Source organism: Aulostomus chinensis, chromosome 5 (assembly GCF_037954235.1).
Source record: "Aulostomus chinensis isolate RoL2024-O1b breed Wild chromosome 5, RoL_Achi_v1.0, whole genome shotgun sequence".
Lineage (NCBI taxonomy): Eukaryota > Metazoa > Chordata > Actinopteri > Syngnathiformes > Aulostomidae > Aulostomus > Aulostomus chinensis.
In genome coordinates, this window is record NC_141324.1 from 29,563,076 (window position 1) to 29,581,470 (window position 18,395).

An 18,395-nucleotide genomic window follows, 5' to 3' on the forward strand; every position below is an offset into this window, starting at 1 on the left:
ATGCTTGAGTTCAGTTTTCAAAAAGTTTTTGGGACTTTATTTAGTTTCTGCCTGGTTATTTTGAGCATGTACTTTGCCCAGGCTCCGCCCCCTAAGGCTCTGATAATGTATGCGGCCGCCTGGTCCCAGGCAGACGTCAATAATTCGAAGTCGGCATTCACAGCTTCCAAAGGTGTGTCAGCGCAACAAATCTCACTGTTTCTGCAGCAGGTGTGTTTTCTCTCCTCGTCGCAGGCCAGCGCGCTCCTGCAGGCGCTGATGAAAACAAACTCTGTGGAACCGACTGTGTTTGTGCCGCAGGGCAGACGGAACAAACGGAGCCGGGGGCCACCTGAACCATGGGCCCGGTCTCCGTCGCAGCACCTCAGTCTCAGCACCGCCAATTATTTGCCCGCTCAGTTGGATTTCTGGAGATTTTTCTTCATTTTCAGCGTGTCTTCTAGTTTTGTATTCTCTCCGTTTGGACTCATTATTTCCCCACATCTTGGCTTGATTTCTTGTTTAATTAGACATATGAACTGCTCTCCGACTCTCCTCAAGTGTGTGTGCATTTGGGTGCGTTCCCCTCGCCTTGCTTGACCCTCACTCGGAACACGTACCAGATCTAACAGATGGAGTTTTTCCCTGCAGTGTGGTGGCTCGCTGAATCCAGAGCCTATCTTGGATGAGGAGAACAAATCGGCTCCTTCACAGTCCAGTGAACCATCGACTCTGTAACCAGCGGAGGCCGTCAGACAGAAGAGATGCATGGCGTTTTAAACCATTGCAGACCTCTGCTCTCTCCCCCCTCCTCCCTCTCCATTCCTCTTGCTCCGGATTGAAACCGCTGCTCCATGACACCGGGCATCACACGTAGAATAAAAATGAGGTGAAGCGGGTGGAAAATTGAACATGTTGTCAGGCCGCAACGGCTGTTTTTAGTGATTTAGAAACTGCAGGCTGTGCTTGATTGGGGTCATTTGTTTTGGGTAATGTAAATACAGAGATGGAGGGTCGGGCCTGTGAAGAAGGAGAATGTTTGCTGAGGTTATTGGTAACGGGAGACTTTCAGTGTGGTATTTTTCTAAATGGTGGTCTGTGGGTTTCAATTTATAGGCCCAGATGATTATTATAGTGAAGCTTTTTGAAATATAACTGCGTACAAGTGATGGATGCTGTTCGTCTGTGCTATCTGGAGTGCGTCGACGTTCTCTGTGTCCACGGGAGAGGAGACGCGTCGGGCTGCTCTGGGTGTTTATTGCCACTATAAAAATGTACTTTCATAAACGTAACGGTGGACTAGATGGAACTCAGCATGTTGTGCCATCCGTCCATCCGTTTCCTATACCGCTTGTCCATAAAGGGTCATGGGGGGGTGGAGCCTATCCCAACTGGCACTGACCGAGAGGCGGGGTTCACCCTGGACGGGTCACATGTTGTGCCTTGTGTTATTTAACTGGACGTCAGCTGACCCAACATCAGTCGTCCTTCTGATTCCTGTTGTTCGTTTAACTTGGAAGATAAGACATCTGCTCAGCAACAGGATGTCATTTTTATCAGTTTGTTTCTTGAACAAGAGAGAACGCTCTGTGTGCGTGTGCGTGTGCGTGTGCGTGTGCGAGTGTGTGTGTTATACATTTTAGCATTCAAATGTCAACCATTAATGGAAGCTAAACAGCAGCAGGAGTAAATGTTCTGTTGGAATGTCTCATAAAACGGCTCCCCTCACTCACTAATTAACGTCTCAGGTTGTTAGGAGTCGACCCCACTGCTCCGAGCTGACCTTTGACCCCTGATAGCCACCATGTTGTAATTGCCAGCATGTCAAGCGGGTTGAAGCGTGTTTGGAAAGGAAAGTGATATTATCTTATCAGTAGAACAATCCCTCTGTCTCAACACGATACACAATCTTAAATCCACACTGTTTCCTTTAGCACACACAAATCCTTGCTGCTGCTCTCCCTCCCCCTTTCTTATCTTTGTTTCTCTCTTATGCATTGTAAAGTAGCAACACACACACACACACACACACACACACACACACACACACACACACACACACACACACAGACTCTAGCTCCAGGTCACTGATCACACTCTCTGTGACCTTTAGGTCATAATACTCTCACTCCTGCTTTCCTTCCACTCACAACATTCATTTAAATTCGTTCTTAATAATTTATGTAAATGAGGCGCCTCACAAACACCGAATACAACCGGAGCACCCAGGACGCCCCGAGAGTCACAGACACGACAGCTTAAAATTGAGTTGGAGTCTAAACTGTTCAAACAATATACGCTCTTCACTTATTTCTTTTTTTTTTTTGTTGGTGTTGTGTATATTTTCACGTCCAGATATCACATGACGATGAGCCGAGCACAGATGAATGGGATCTGTTTCGATTCAGAAGAACTTTATTTGCCCCCCTGGGGCAGCGGAAGAGGCCTGGAGAGCAGTGGGCATCCAGCAGGTTGATCACGACCCCTGAGGCTCATTTAACTGTGAGACGCCGCACCGCCGCATCAGAGCTGCAGCAGGAACTCAGATCACCTGCATCAGCCAAACCAGCAGCTCCTAATATCCTTGTTGCCCTCGACTGCTGCTTGTGGTCATGCACACCGACCAAGATGGCTGCCGGACACAAGAATGCAAAATTAAAGGAACTGTTTTAAAGGCCCTTCTCTTCCTACCCCCCTATGCAAATAGTACATCCCATCTTTCTTGCTTTGGGCCGGACTCTTAAACTCAGTCAATTGTCCATGAAATATCAGCTCTCAAGTGGACCTGAGCTCTCACCTAATCGTCTTTCCCTCGGTGTGGGTGTCATGTCAGTAAGCCATTGCATCAAGTTTGATTTACTGTGTTGCAAATGCTGCTAATTTATTGTATTCACGCGAGCTAAAGCTAACATGAGAAACAACGATAGCAAAGCCAATGTAATCGGGGCTCAAAGGCCCATGACTTCTTCTTCTCACAAACTCTGAAAACAAGTAAACAGATAAATCTGTCAATAATCAACTTTGGAATTGTGACAGTGAGATCTGTGACTGTGCAGGATTCCGCTCAGACAAAATAGATGTTCCCACCCTTTATCTGTGCCGAGGGAGGAACTCAACTCAACTTCAAGGTTCCTCTTGTGAAGTAGTTTCAGATCATTTCGAACCGCACCAATGAAATGTTTGCAAACGCACCGCCAACCAGAGCTGCCCCTCTCGTTCAAGAATGTTCTGGATATCGTTCACACAACAGGATCGTTGCGATACTCAGGAATTTAGGGGTCTTATCCTTCATTGCAGTTGTTTTTTTACACTCCCTGCAGCTTTTCTTGAGAGCGTGGCAGAAAGATTCCTAGATTATATTGTTCTATTTTGTGGTGCGTTATTGGATTGCGTAACTGTTTTGTACAATGTATGTCCCATAAAGTGTGTTTGTCTATCGATGTCATGTAAAACACAGCAACACACTGCACAATCCTCCCTCGCACACTGACAGCAACGCGGTTCCTCTCCTGACAAGCGGCTCTGCTCTTCGTATCACTTGACAAAGTATCAGGGTTTATAGAAGTGTCAGATTTTGGCACTTGCACTTAAGCCTGCCCTCGTAAGTGCCGGGTGCCAAGTGAGGGTTCAGGCTAAATCAATGGCGACGGTGCCAAGAGAGCGAATGAAAGAGGAAATTTCAAACAGCTGTCCCTAAAATTACGGAACGCAAACATTATGTGCAGAAATGTGTGAGGAATGCGAGTGGTGTGATTTTTTTTTCTTTTCTTTTTTTCACTGAAAACCTGGTCTGGATAAAGTGGAATGCAATTGGTGTTATTTTCACTGAAGGATAAAACTGTGAGCCAAGATGGAGCAGCTATGCAGCTTTGAATGAAGCTCAGTTTTCCATTATTAACTTCTTACTGAGTATTTCTCACAACTTTTATAATGTAGAGGCAGGAATTTAAGACATAACCAATATATTTAAGGTTCAAAATTATTCAATGGATGGATAAAACTGGAATTATTAGATTTATATTGCACTATAAAAGCCTGTAAATGCCGCGTTATTATGGAAATACTTGGTGATTTTCAATGGGAGCAGCTGGAATATAGATTTAATGTATTAATGCATGCTGTGTGATTCTCGCCATCAGCCAGGAGTTTTTGCACGTACTCCCAGTGTCATGAAACCATTTCACTTGTCTTGGGGTGTCAGAACTCTGAGTTCAGAAAACTATACATTTTCAAATGTGACACTCATAAAATAAAGATGAGAGGAGGGGGAAATGAAAATGTATGGAGTTCATTTCGGTAAACATGGATGGATAAGGTGAGAGAGGATATCAAATTTACATATTTAGTCTTGTTTATGACACATTTGGCTTTCAGTTTGTCGTGACTCGCTGTGCTGACAGTGTTATTCATGGTTTGGCGTGACTTGATTTGTTTAACACTGACTGTAGCATTGTTGCTGTTGGAAGGAGAGGTGCTTGTCTGGCACTCTGCAGCATAGAGGAGCTGAGATCCGACTGACACGCAGAAAAGGTAAGACTGTCTCTGACTCGATGTAAATCGAATGTGACGGCTCTTTAGATAAGAGTAAGTTGATGAAAATGTGATTTCACCACAGCCTTGAAAACATCTGATTTGCTCTGCAGTGGGAAATGTCGATTATTAGATGACATGATTGTCGACGTTTGTGACATTGAGAGGAGCTGGGTTGTGCGGCGTGAACTCCCCGGCAGAACAGATTTCAAGTCAATTGAACAGGTCAAAAACCCAAATTACTTTTTTTTCCCTTGCTAATTATTTATCAAAATGAGAAATTTCTTACAGTTGAAATTGTGGTTTATTCATAGTAAATGCATACAAAAGTTTTATCTTAAGTTACTGTTACGTGTGGGTGGTGAGGGGTGAAGTAGAACCAAATGCAGACTGCAGGATGGTGCACAAAAAGAGTTTTTATTGATTCACGGGGTGACTTGAGACGAGGACTCTGGAGGCTGACGTGAGAGCTGGAGACTGGAGACTGGTTAGTGACACCATGAACAAAAGACACGCAACACACGACATCACACGCAACAACGCGACGGAACATGACAATGGACCAACCCCGAGCAGGGGAAACACAGAGGTTAAATACATGAGGGTAAACGGGGCACAGGTGGTGCAATCAACCAGGTAAGACACATAAGGTAATCACAGGAGGGAGGGCAGGAAGACAGGATATGACTACAAATTAAAACAGGAAGCACGAGACAGGGATCGTGACAGCTACAGAGTGACACAGTTGTGTGGTGTTGCGCGACGAAAATTTCTCAATAATAGAACACAAACCATCGTCGTCTACTGCTTATTCCATACTAGTAAGAGTCGTGGGGGGGGGGGGGGTGGAGCCTAAGGTAAAGAGAGACGAGGCGAGCAGCTGGATCCTGAAACACCTGTTGAGACAATGGAGCAGTGCAGCCATTTGCCTGGGTTGTCACGTGTCATGGAATAACACACGCGTTACCGTAACGGACGGATGGTAACATTTAACTGTTGATTACCTCTGCTGAGGCGGTGATGTCATCATTGGTGGCTGGTGGTCAGCAGAATATCTCAAAAACGAAATGATGGACTTTAATGAAGCTTGGAGGAAACAGAGGTCACAACAGAAAGAGCGACTGGTTTTTTTGGAGGCGATCTGGATCACATGACAGGTCCTGGTTCCTGAGGCCTGTTCTACTGGCAGTATTATTACACCCATTAGTGGTATTTTGTCCTGGATTTGTCATAAATTATCCATCCATCGTCATCTTCCGCTTATTCCTTACTGGTAAGGGTCACGGGGGGCTGGAGCCTATCCCAGCATCTACGGGCGAGAGGCGGGGTTCACCCTGGACAGGACGCCAGTCCATCGCAGGGCCAACAAACAGAGACGAACAACCATTCACACTCACGGTCAATTTAGAGAATCAATCAGCCTCGTCCCCAAATTGATGTCTTTGGACTGTGGGAGGAAGCTGGAGTACCAGAGAGAACCCACGCAGGCACGGGGAGAACATGGAGACTCACACAGAAAGATCCCGCGCCCGAGCCGGGACTCGAACCCGGAACCTTCTTGCTGTGAGGCCACAGTGCTGACCACTGCACCACCGTGCAGCCATAACACAAACCATTAATTTAAATATTAGATAGGTTGGAATATTTAAAATAATTGCATCACACATGATGACTGTCAAACTAGAACTGTTTGAAAAGATTTCAAGTATTTCCTCTCTTGTTTTTTTGCTTTGGAGTTCCTCAGGGATCAATCTTCGAGCCTCTAACTTAAATGTGTACGATCCCAGCTCAACTCTCAACTTCCACTGCAGGGTTTGGACTTTTTTTTTTTCTTTTTGCAGATGATTCTGTTGTAGTACCCCATGATTTAGTGTGGGATCTAAATGCATCTTCAAAAGATATTTGATCATTATTTTCCTCCTAAATGATCAAATTGCTCTCTCTATGTTGCTTCCATAATAACTGACATCAAAAAAATGCACTTGCGCTCAAGCGCCTGCCTGCCTGCCCTTCCCTTCGTTGTTCGACATTGTTTCATACTTGTTTTTCTAATCGCACATTTTAGTTTCTTAAATCTTATCCATGGCAGAAATTCTTCATGAAATGTATCGTGGAATTACATTTGAGTTCGAATTCAGAAACAGACCATGCGCCTGAGAGAGCACGAGCAAAGAGGATTTATATTTGATGACTGACATTATCATAAAAGCAAACTACTTACTTAACACAAGAAAATGTACAAATATGATTCATCCAAAAACATTCTCACACTGATTAAATGCAGTTTTTACACTTGCCTTGGGCATTCAGTGTGAAATTATTCTGTTACCTTTTTTTTCTGTATTTATTATATGTGTATGTACGTATGTGGACATTTATATGTAAAAGTACTTCTGCTTGTGAAAACCTAAGAATTAGTAATCAAACTCCATTACCCAGGATTCCGTGCTGCCTCGGGCGGGTTCCTATATTGCTGTGATTGGCCGACAGCATCACGTGATACAGAATGGCGGCGTCAACGATGAATGGAGTGGGAAACCGGTTAAATAAAAGGAAAAACTCACAAAGAAATGTCCGGTGACTTTATGGATTCACTGTGGGAAGACGCCTGGAGGTCTGGGAGGTTCCAGGCGGGACCATAAAACGTCCGAGAGAGAGAAATTCACTCCGGACCGGAATGCAGACGAGGCCGCGGTCAGCAACCGGGTGTAAGTACAGCGTCATTCCAGTTCGAAATAAAGCAGAATAAAGGTTCATTTTGGGTGGTAACATGTTTGTGGACACAGTAACGCGTTGTGTTAATGAATTACTGCCTGTATATACCTGTAATACTCTATACCCCCCCCAAACTGGGAAAATAACTGTATATCAACTAAAATCATGTTCACGAAAAGGAAGAATGATCTCATAAAAAAAGGTCAGAGACAGACAAACAGGACGAATGTTAATAGAGAGCATGACTGAGGCGAAGGTGAGAGAGGAGAGAGACTGATTGAGTCAAAAACTGAGAGAGACATTTGCAAATCAGCTCCTGAGTGTGTCTGGCAGGAGCAGGAGACGCTCCGCTGCTGCTCACAAACTTGTCTCTCCACAGATCGGCGTCGCAGATTTAGTGTTCAAATATTATTCTTGAGATTCCTCCATTCATGCTATTTACTGTGCTGTCTATTCTTCTGAGCTGAAACAGTATAACATGTTTGGTAGCTCAACACACACTGCTGCGCGTGACTGAAATAGCATCCCTGGCAAGCTACATGCTAATGACACGTATTGTAACACCAGAAAAGAACTTGTCCCGTGTTACAGTAACAGATTTGAACAAACAGATCTCTTTTACTTCTCATTATTTCATGCAAATGGTCAACTTTTTTCAGGGGGGGGGGGGGGGTTGATATTTTTCCATTATCATGCAAAGCACTTGTAAGTATTCACAGTCATTAATCAGGATTTACAGGCCAATAACAGCCCAATAAATCACTCTAATGCTAGTTCATGGCCATTAATTAGGGAGTGTTTTTGCATTGGGGCACATTTTAGCATGTAAGTGAGTGTGAGAGGACAGGAAGTGAGATATAGAACGTGGTATGTGATGGGGGGGTGATGGAAAGTGCAACCATATGGCTGCTTAAGGGAATATTTTTGTTTGTTCTTAAAGTATCAAGACCGCTGCCAACAGATGTTTTTCCTCAAGCACCGTCTGCCATATCTCACCTGTCAAAATCATTTTTCTGTATGAACGATGTCAGGAGGCAGTTGGAGCTCTCTCCTCTCCTTTTGTCCATGACGCTTTCTATTCTTCAGAGAAGAGACAATGTAAAATGTTTGGCAGCGGAATGCTCCTCAGAACTCTGCCAAACGTGACTAAAATAGCATCACTGGCAGCGGACGCGTTGGTGACGCGAGTTGTGAAGTGTTAACTTGTGGTGACTGATCTCATTTTCTTTGTATTCAGAGTTTCATCATCACTACAAAAGGAGAGCAACTCTGTACGAAGTGATTTGGTTCTTTGCTTAAAAAAAAAAGAAAAAAAAAAGAAAAGTCAAAGGCACAAGCAGGAGGATCTACAAACGGGAGGAGAGTAAGTACCCGTGACTCCCATGGTGCATTTCACTGAGAATTACTCTTTGTAAGGACTAAATTGCTTCACTTTGGAATTCTCTATCGGTTTTGGATGAATCAGCGTGAATCTGTGGGGGTTTTCCATCCCCGAGCAGCTGCTGAGGCTCTGGGATATTCAAGTATTAGGACAACTCAACAACTAACTCACTGAGACTTGATATTACATGAGCAAAACTTAAACAGTTAATGGTGAATTGTGTGAACGCATTTCAAGAGGTTCGTGCCTTTGTTTGTTGAGCAACTGCACATCCACACAATAAAAACCTGTTAAAGAGGCGAGTAAAGAGAGAAACGAGAGCGCGCCTGACCGAAGAGGGAAGTTTTGATTCTGTTAGAATCGTCTATCAGGTCACCAGAGGTACGGCGAAGGTTTCTGCACAAGCAAGAAGCATCACGTCCCCTTTGTGAGGCGACGTAACAGCCAAAGGGGGCTCGATGCATGCAGAGTAAGATTATAGCATCAGTCTGGCTCGCTCCTTGATCAGCACTTGATCCACATCTCCGATCCAGAGGAGGAGTCTTGCCATCTCCGGGAGCCGACTGCCTCGAGCTGAAATACGCCGCTCACTTATATGATCACATTTTTGGGAGATTTTGACGAATATGTTGAAAATAGGCCCGGATGATCTACAATCCAGACGATCTACACGAGCCGCAACGTCCTCCTTCTTATTAGATCACATGGGCTCGAGGAATTCAATTGCAAATAATTTATGACAGAGGCTGCACGGTGGTGCAGTGGTCAGCACTGTGGCCTCACAGCAAGAAGGTTCCGGGTTCGAGTCCCGGCTCGGGCACGGGATCTTTCTGGGTGAGTCTCCATGTTCTCCCCGTGCCTGCGTGGGTTCTCTCTGGTACTCCGGCTTCCTCCCACTGTCCAAAAACATGCAATTGGGGACGAGGCTGATTGATTCTCTAAATTGACCGTAGGTATGAATGTGAGTGTGAATGGTTGTTCGTCTCTGTTTGTTGGCCCTGCGATGGACTGGCGTCCTGTCCAGGGTGAACCCCGCCTCTCGCCCGTTGACGCTGGGATAGGCTCCACCCCCCCGCAACCCTTACCAGTAAGGAATAAGCGGAAGATGACGATGGATGGATAATTTATGACAAATCCAGGACAAAATACCACTAATGGGTGTAATAATACTGCCAGTAGAACAGGCCTCAGGAACCAGGACCTGTCATGTGATCCAGATCGCCTCCAAAAAAACCAGTCGCTCTTTCTGTTGTGACCTCTGTTTCCTCCAAGCTTCATTAAAGTCCATCATTTCATTTTTGAGATATTCTGCTGACCACCAGCCACCAATGATGACATCACCGCCTCAGCAGAGGTAATCAACAGTTAAATGTTACCATCCGTCCGTTACGGTAACGTGTGTGTTATTCCATGACACGTGACAACCCAGGCAAATGGCTGCACTGCTCCTTTGTCTCAACAGGTGTTTCAGGATCCAGCTGCTCGCCTCGTCTCTCTTTACCTTCCGCCGTCGTGTGTTTGGGGGTGAATGTGTTCAATCCCTCCCGCTGCAAAGCTGTTCAGACATGGTGCCTCTTCATGTGTGTGTGCGTGCATGCATGAGCAGCAACATGCACGCCCACTCGCATGTGCACACATGCATCTAATGGCTATGGAATGATGCAGGAGGAGCGGTATTCCTATAATGACACAGTCATATCTCCCTAATTACAGGAGAGACTGACAGTGATCCATTAGCCTGCTGTGGCGGGTTGAGGGCAGCGGCGGCTACATGCTGGCTAACTGAGCTTCTGGTGCAGCGGAGCACTGGGTTCCTATGTTAAAAAAAAAACCCATATCCTGTTATTATGCACTCACACTCACATACTGGAACACACATTATACAGATGCTGCCTCCAGATGAGGCGTATTAAAAGGTTTAGGCAGTTTATGGAGAGGAACTGCACACCTGAGTGATGTAAGCCAACAGTCAACATACCAATGTCACCTTTTGTGCTTGAAAACCAATCAGATCCAAGTGTTTTCTGTGCATCCCGGGGTAGCAATGGAGGTTTCTGTGTTTTGTTCCATTCTAAGACGCTGCTAACGCTAATAGCAATTGAGTTAGCCCGTCATCGACCAATCACGGTGCACTCCCGTCACCCAGCTGCTGATTTTGTGAGAAAACATTATGTTGCCGTTGAAGTTGTGTCCTGGTGGGGTTTGGACCACATCGGCGTCCTCGGCCATGGTTTAGTATGTATGATGATGTTCCTTCAACGCAACAACGGTGGCTCCTGCAGACGTTAGCGTAGCTGCTATAGCAGCGGTTACAGCAGAACGGGAGAGGAAGAAGAGCTAAGACACCCTGAAGGCTTGAAGGCTTTTCTCCAGGGAGAACATGTTTCACCTCCTCTGGCTTCTCTTCCTGCTGGATCTCAGCTCCTTGATCTGATTGGTTCAACCAGGTGGCGATAGACAGGTGGCTCATCCAGTCACCTCCTGGGTATTTTTTTCTGCCCTGTTTGAAACAGACCTCTCAGCTGGTTCTGTGAAACAAACTGTGCCCAGTCGTCAGGGTTCCTCTTCCGCTCGGAAAGTCCCAGAGTTGAAGCAGGAGCTGAAGAGTTCCAACGATCGTGCTGGCAATCAGAACTGCTGCGCTTCCGCACAAAGACGTGGTAGCCAGGACACACCTAAAATGCTGGACCACGATTGGCTCCCAAGTTGCTGTGATGTCACAAATTGTAGTCCCGCTTATACAACTTCCCCTGACATTTATGCTGAGCACAGAGGAACTTCACCTCCTCACCGATGAATGGGAATGTTATATTATCATATATATTTCAACCTCTGCGCCACCTCTCTGCTCCGAGGACATCAAACCCTCGGTTGCAGGAACACTGAGCAGAACACCATTTTCCAGTGAAGGGGACGTTTAAGGTTTTCACAGAAACACACACTCACCATCTCTGTGTTCATCCTGTAGTTTTCTCCATTTGCTACAATTACCACAATTGTACCCGCATTATTTTTGATTCTTGCTCTTCTCTGGAGACGCCGGCCGTAATCGGAGCAGCTGTGGATGTGATCAAAGTGCAGATGGAGTTCTTTGGTGAGGACGTTGACGCTCAGGGAACCAAAGGATCCTCAAACCTTCCAAAGAGACACCAAGGGTAAAGCTTCCAGGTGCACTGAAGAGGAGCGATTCAGTCCAGCAGGAGACGCTTTCTGTCCAGGAGCATGTCGATGTTTTAAGAAATACGCTTGCTGTCCATCGTCCTCAGAGCCAGACAAGATGATTGAGACCCTCCTCTCCTCTGTGCTGCTTTAGGGAGCTGAGACCCACGCTAGTTAGCTTAGCACAATGAATGGTAGTGGTTTGTCAGTGCTAGCCTGCTGCACCTCCATCAAAAGTCACCACGCACACACATCAGTTAATGTTATCTTGAGATAACCCAATTCTCTCCCCCGTCACTATCCCTCAATATGGCAGGAAGTGTTATTGATCCTTTTATTTACTTTAAAAATGGACAAAGGACAAAATCAATCCTCCTCCATGATTTGATTAGTCAGTCAGAACCCTTCTCCTCCGTCTGGGAGAAGACGGGGTCCTCCTGCTCAGTCCGCTGTCCAGGGCTGAACATTTAAGGTTGTTGTTTGAGGCAGGCAGATTTTTAGTCTCCTGCATCATCAAAACGGGAGGAGCCAGAGCCATTGATTGAGGGGGGCATTTATTTAGTTGAAGCAAATGAACAGATGTCAGCTTTTTACTGGAGGTGAGTGTGTGTGTGTGTGTGGGGGGGGGGTAGAGAGAGAGAAATATGGAATATATTTATGTAGTTTCATACCATGAGCCCATGAACCCAAGTAATTGGAAGTCGTGACAGAACTTGGTGCCTCCAGACCTAAGTTGTAATTTTCGATCGAGTTTATCTTGTTGCTTCACAATAACCCACTAAACTGAGGGAACGAGTTTATCACTCGAGACCTCGACACACATTTAAATATATTGGTCCTCCCTGAATCCTTAAAAAATAAGTAGACTCGATCTCGGTGGCCTTTCCGGGACTCCTACACCGGATTAAAGACTCCTGCATGCGTCGGTCGGGCGGGGAGCGCGCAGAGGGCGCACGGGTGTTAGTCTGGTCCGGCCTCCTCCTCCTCCTCCTCCTCCTCCTCGTGTCGCGGTCGCTCGATGCGCGCTCGCAGCGGCGCCTCTCAGCTGGAATTTAGGGGAGTGGAAATTCCGCTGTTACTTCCGCGGCTCGCCTCGTATCCCCGCACAGTTGCGCCGTAACGGTCAGCCAGTCAGTAGCGGCGAGTAGCAGAGAGAGAGAGAGACGCAGCCGAGGCGCGACAGCGGGAGGGAGCTCACTCTGTCCCGGCGTCCTGACGTTTTCTACTTGGAAGTAAGGTCTCGGCTCGGTGAGAGGGCTGGAGTGAGAGCCCCAGGGCGCACAGCTGCCACTTGTGTCGGGATTTCTCCTTTTTCTGTTTCCTCCATTTGGATTATTCTTTCTTCCAGGAGATGGCAAGTTGTTGGCTGCCAGTGCTGTGGTGCTGAGGCTCACAGGATGCTGGGGACCCGACAGCAACCACATCTGTTACTTTGAGACAATAATTTCTTCTTCTTTTTTTCTTTTTGGACCTAAACTCCCTGAACGTTGCCCTCTCCTCACCGATTTCATTTTCTTGGACATTACTAAACCCTGCAAGGATGCGTAGCGGCTTGCTATTGTTCCTCTTCATCCAAGTCGTCTGGGTGGCTTCGCGGACTCAGGCTGGTAGGTGTTGACCGGTGCGGCTGCTGGCTCTGCCCAGCCAGGCAGCGCCTCCATCATCTGGCATCGGGGTTTTCGTGTGCTCTCACCTGTTATAGCTCTGGTTCTCCTTCGGCCGCGGGTCTGCAGGGCTCCGCGTGTTCTTAGATCATTATTCTAAAATTTGAGCTGGAGAACCGGAGACGAGGCACAATAACTGGATAAAATAGGAGCCCTGAAATCAGTGCCTGCTCTGTGTGACTACAGAGACTCGTTGTTATTCTGTTTATGTTACATTCATTAATTCTTGGTGGCGTTTGTTCGCGTCCAGCCATTCACAGACGCATTTTTTGAGCGTGTTGCCATCAATAATTCATTGAGAAAATTAAATGTTGTCGTCTCCCGCTGCAGCCGGGCCCTCCTCACCTCCTGGCCCCGCTGCGAGAGAGCACACCTCACCCCGCCACACCTTCTCTGGTTCTTTCTGGAGTTTTTCCATTTCTGTTTAGAAACGCTGTTAATTCCTGTGGTGTGAATTTGTGCAACATTTTCTGACTGAGCTGGATTCTCCCCACTCACTTTCTTCAGGAAGGAGTGAGCTCAGCTGCAGAAAGTCAGTTCATCTCCACTAACTGAACATTTCTGCCTCCTCTCACGCTGCAGAAAGATGCGGAGAGAATATAGAGATAGGCGTCGCCAACTATCTGACCTCCCCAGGATACCCCATTGCCTATCTGCCCTCGCAGCAGTGCGTGTGGGTGATAACTGCCCCCGAACCAGGCCAGAAGATCCTCATCAACTTCAACCCACATTTCGATCTGGAGGACCGAGACTGCAAGTAAGAGTTCACTCTCTCTTCTCTCCTCTCCCCCCACCCTCCCTCCTGCCTGCCTGCCTGCCTCCCTCTCTCCACACTCCTGCCTGGATACAGAGGGAAACTCTGCCCCCTATTGGTCAGAGCCCGCTCGCTCCCAGGGCGGTGGGTGGATGAGAGATGGCAGCCAGGCTGCTGCTGGCCGTGACTTCAGAGGAAACATGGGGGTTCTAATTCATTCTTGATAAGGAGGGACGCTGTCTGCTGGTGTTTGTCTTCGCTTTGGCAGGAATTCAGAGGAAAGCAGTTAAATTCAGCGGCTGCTGACTTTTTTTTAAACATTTTTTATTGATGAGTTCAGTTTGCTCATTAGAAGAATGCAGAACTTGTGTTTACTTTTCATTAAGAGTTTACCTGGCTGCCTCTGGAGGAGGAATGGCGTTTCTCTCTGTTTGCTTGCAGGAATTCCAACCTCAAACAGCTAAATTATTTCTGCGAATGATTCTGAGAGCACTCAGATTCGTCACGCTGACAGGGAACAAGACTGTCGTCTGGTTTGGGGTCGTCCGTCCTCCAAAACAAGCAAAGAGACGGCTGAACGTTCTCATGTTGGCTGACATTTTTATTGATCGAATTATCAAACATCATATTTTTACGTAAGTGAGTATCCCTCACAATCAAGCCCTCAGCAAACAAGTTCAGACCACCACATGACCCCCCCCCCACACACACACACACACACACAGAGCAGATGGAGTTTGTGCATTTGGCAGCAGGACGAAAGACAAAACATGTTTTTCCAGAAAAAGAATAGTATATGTGTGTGTGTGTGTGTGTGTGTGTGTGTGTGTGTGTGTGTGTGTGTGTGTGTGTGTGTGTGTGTGTGTGTGTGTATATATATATATATATATATATATATATATATATATATATACACACACACACGCACGTACACACATACATATAATATGTATACACACATTTATTGATGTATATCTATCTAATCTATATATATGTATACATATATATTTATATACACACGTAATATATATACACACATTTATTGATATATTTCTATCTAATCTATAGATAAACATCTGTGTGTGTGTATGTATGTGTATCTATATATCTATATATATCTATCTATATATATATATATATATAGATAGATAGATCTATATATAGATATATAGATATAGATAGATATATATAGATATATATATAGATATATATATCTGCACTGGGCAGCACATGTGCATTTTGTAAAAGCACACATGTGTGACGGTGCATTACACTGCAAAACATGTAAACAAGCATCCAAGCAGAAGCTCACACGAGCCCCCTTGCGTTGACCCCCCCTACACACACACACACACACACACACACACACACACACACACACACAGAGGATTCATCCACACAAAAGCCTGTGTGTGTGCTGCTCCTCTATAAATAAGCCTGTTTTTCATGTCGGCTCCTCTGTCTCTTTTAAAAGCTCCATAAACGGCTCCTGTGTAAATCACGGCTGCTCTCCCCCAGATGGGGTCTTCCACTACTATTGGATCAGGTTTCAGCACCGGGGGACTAATAAAACATTAGTGTTGGGCACTGTTAGTGGATATTGTGTGTCTGGGAGTGGATTGCTCTCCCACCTGAGTGATGCAAGCTGAGGAAAGCTTCCTTCAGGAAAATCTAATTTTGCGCTGACCTTATTTTCTTTGATAACCAGGGAGCAGTATAAGTATGCAATAATGCCCTTTAAGTGCCTAATGAAATGTAATAAATCTGGGTGGTAAAATTTTAGACGGTGGTTGGCACTGCAGTGAGCCACCAACGGTGAATTATTGTCGTCTTAAATCACTTTTCCATAGGTTAATGTGCTGGTATCAGGAGGTTGTAAAGTCAAATATTCCCGTTTTATGAGCGCTAACATGAGCTCTTCATCTCAGTGTGATGATAAGGATCCTGCGTTGGCACCGGGGGAGGTTTTCAGACAGAAATGACATGTTTTATGTCTGAAAATGTCTATTTTTAATGCATCTGGAAAGCCGTTTGTAGCTCTGTCTTTTTTTGTTGTTTTTGGTCTCTATTTGAGTCTGTGTGTCATTCTGGCTGCAGATGTCTAATTCCACTTCTTGGTATTCCTGCAGTCAAAAGAGCAAAAATTTCCATGTTGGGATCGACACCCGCTCACGGCAGCAGGAATCCAGCTGCCTGGCCACCCTGCAGCCACCGTAACCTGTAATTTGGCTGTTTTCTTAGTAGCCTGTGCTTTGCTCGATTAGTTTCATTATTTGTTGTGTGAGTTGATGTTGGATGATGATGGGGTGTAGTGTGGAGCTCTCTGACTTGGCAGGAGCTCCGTTGTTCTTGGGAATGAGTCAAATGTTCAAAATATGCCCCATTGGGGGAGGGGGGGGGGGGGGGGGGGGGCTTAAGCCTTTGGCGAGACCGCAGTCCCACTTAAAAATTTCCTGAGATGATACTGAAGAGTTGTACAAGTTTGAAGCCATCGGGCTCCACGTCAGCGCCAAGTTGTGATGCGACTGTCAGCAGCGGCGGGAACCAGAGCAGAAGCTCTGATCAGGAAGCTGAAGCCTAGAGTGACCTGAGGTCTTCGGCCTGCTGAGTAAGACGTGAGCACCTGACCATCATTGTTCCGTCATAGAAGTGATGACTCGTCAAGTCGTTGGACACATAGCAATCCAGCCCAGTCATTTCTGACTCATTTTTTTATGCTCAAAGTCAAAATGTTTTCAAATACTTGGAGCGTTTGCCGCACCTCTGAAGCCAGAGCGACTTTCTACTGTTTCCAAACGTCTTGCGAACCTTCCTGGAGCAGTTGGGCAATCAAGAGCAGCTTTTCAAAGTAAATCGTTGAGTCAGAGATGGTTGAGAGTCATTTCCTGTTTCCGTGTCATGCGGGTTTCACCCAAGCCCTGCCCCTTTAGGAGACTGGTGGCAATTGTGAGTCGAGTGAGCACAGATTATGATCCATTCCGTGAATTTTGAACACTTTTTTTTTTTAACGGTCTAAATAATTTCTGGTGTGACACTAAACTGAAACTGATTCAACGTCAGATCAAGTAACTCCATTCCAGAGCCGCCTTTCCTCCACCGCAGCGCGAGATCCTGCTGCTGAACCGTTGGCGGGGTTTCATCACAATCTTGGCCATGCTAACACTTTCCAGCCACATAAACAGAAATTTTAAGAGTTCAATAAAAGAGATTCACAGCAGCCGAGGAGGCTCAACTGCTTCTTGATTCAATTAAGCTGCTTTTTTTAAGAACTAGCGAAACATTAATTAAGTAGAGTCCTGCAGGCGTATTGTGTGTGGTGAATCTCTGTTATTGAAGTACTTATCTGATGTTTCCTGCCATCGGCAGCACCAGGAAGTAAGTGCTGACTGCGCGGTGCACGAGGATTCACAGGTGAAACCGTGAAACAGGAATTTAAAACTGAAATATTTCTCAGACACGACCTTCACAACAAGGTGCCTGGGGTCAGCTGAGGTGACAGGGAGCGTTGTACAGTGTCTTGGGTTCGGCAGGCAGGGTATCATTCGCACAAGTGCCCAGTGATGACGCATGGGATCAAAAGACAGAGCTGCAGCAAAACCTTGTTTTCATTTTCATCAATCGGCAAAATTCAGTTTCCAACCGGAGACAAAGAACCAACGACCAAACGCATCAGCAGGTTTGACAGGAGTGACCACCTCCATGGGAGCTGGTTCGATGGGTACCAGAAATATATCAGAAAATCTAGGCTGCGGTTCTGAAGTCCCGTTGAGTCCAAGCCTGGTTTCTTATTCTGACCCTCTGAGTAAATGAGCTTCTTGGCTTTGGTGTGTTGCTCTCACCGATTTGTGCGTTCTGCTGGGAAATGATGTCACTCGCGTTGAGGTCAAAGGACAGAGAGGGGGACGTCCCACTGTGTCCTCTCCTAATTGAAATGTATTGTTGGAGTGATTCTCTCCTCTCCACCTCCATCAGATAGCACGTGGCTGCAGGCCCATTTCTCCCAGTCCCTTAATGAAATTATTGGACCAAAATGGAGCAAACATGTTCCAGAGCTGTGAAAACATGTCTGCAGTTAATAAGCCAAACAAAGAAGCCATCGGGTCTATGAGTAAACGCTGGCTTCCATTCCGACATCTGTTTTACAAAATCTCTTCCCACCAGCGCACCCTCATGACCAAGTTACTAGGGTCCCTAATTACGCTCTTTTCATAAA

The 18,395-nt window shown here is 46.0% G+C and overlaps 1 protein-coding gene and 1 long non-coding RNA gene across 4 annotated transcripts in view; both read left to right on the top strand.

The window, feature by feature from the left end:
* The window catches only part of LOC147262108 (uncharacterized), a 59,497-nt gene extending 55,379 nt beyond the window's left edge, over nucleotides 1-4,118 (top strand). The window contains exon 5 of the long non-coding RNA XR_015116136.1: nucleotides 2,335-4,118. This is a non-coding gene — a long non-coding RNA (uncharacterized LOC147262108). The remainder of the gene's footprint in view (nucleotides 1-2,334) is intronic.
* An 8,692-nt stretch (nucleotides 4,119-12,810) lies between these two features.
* LOC147262109 (neuropilin-1a-like) overlaps nucleotides 12,811-18,395 on the top strand; it is a 77,855-nt gene continuing 72,270 nt past the window's right edge. For all 3 annotated transcript variants that reach the window (XM_086204509.1, XM_086204511.1, XM_086204510.1), the window contains exons 1-2: nucleotides 12,811-13,371; nucleotides 14,011-14,185. In XM_086204509.1, coding sequence (XP_086060635.1) covers nucleotides 13,305-13,371; nucleotides 14,011-14,185 — 242 coding nt within the window. In that variant the 5' untranslated portion in view covers nucleotides 12,811-13,304. The remainder of the gene's footprint in view (nucleotides 13,372-14,010; nucleotides 14,186-18,395) is intronic.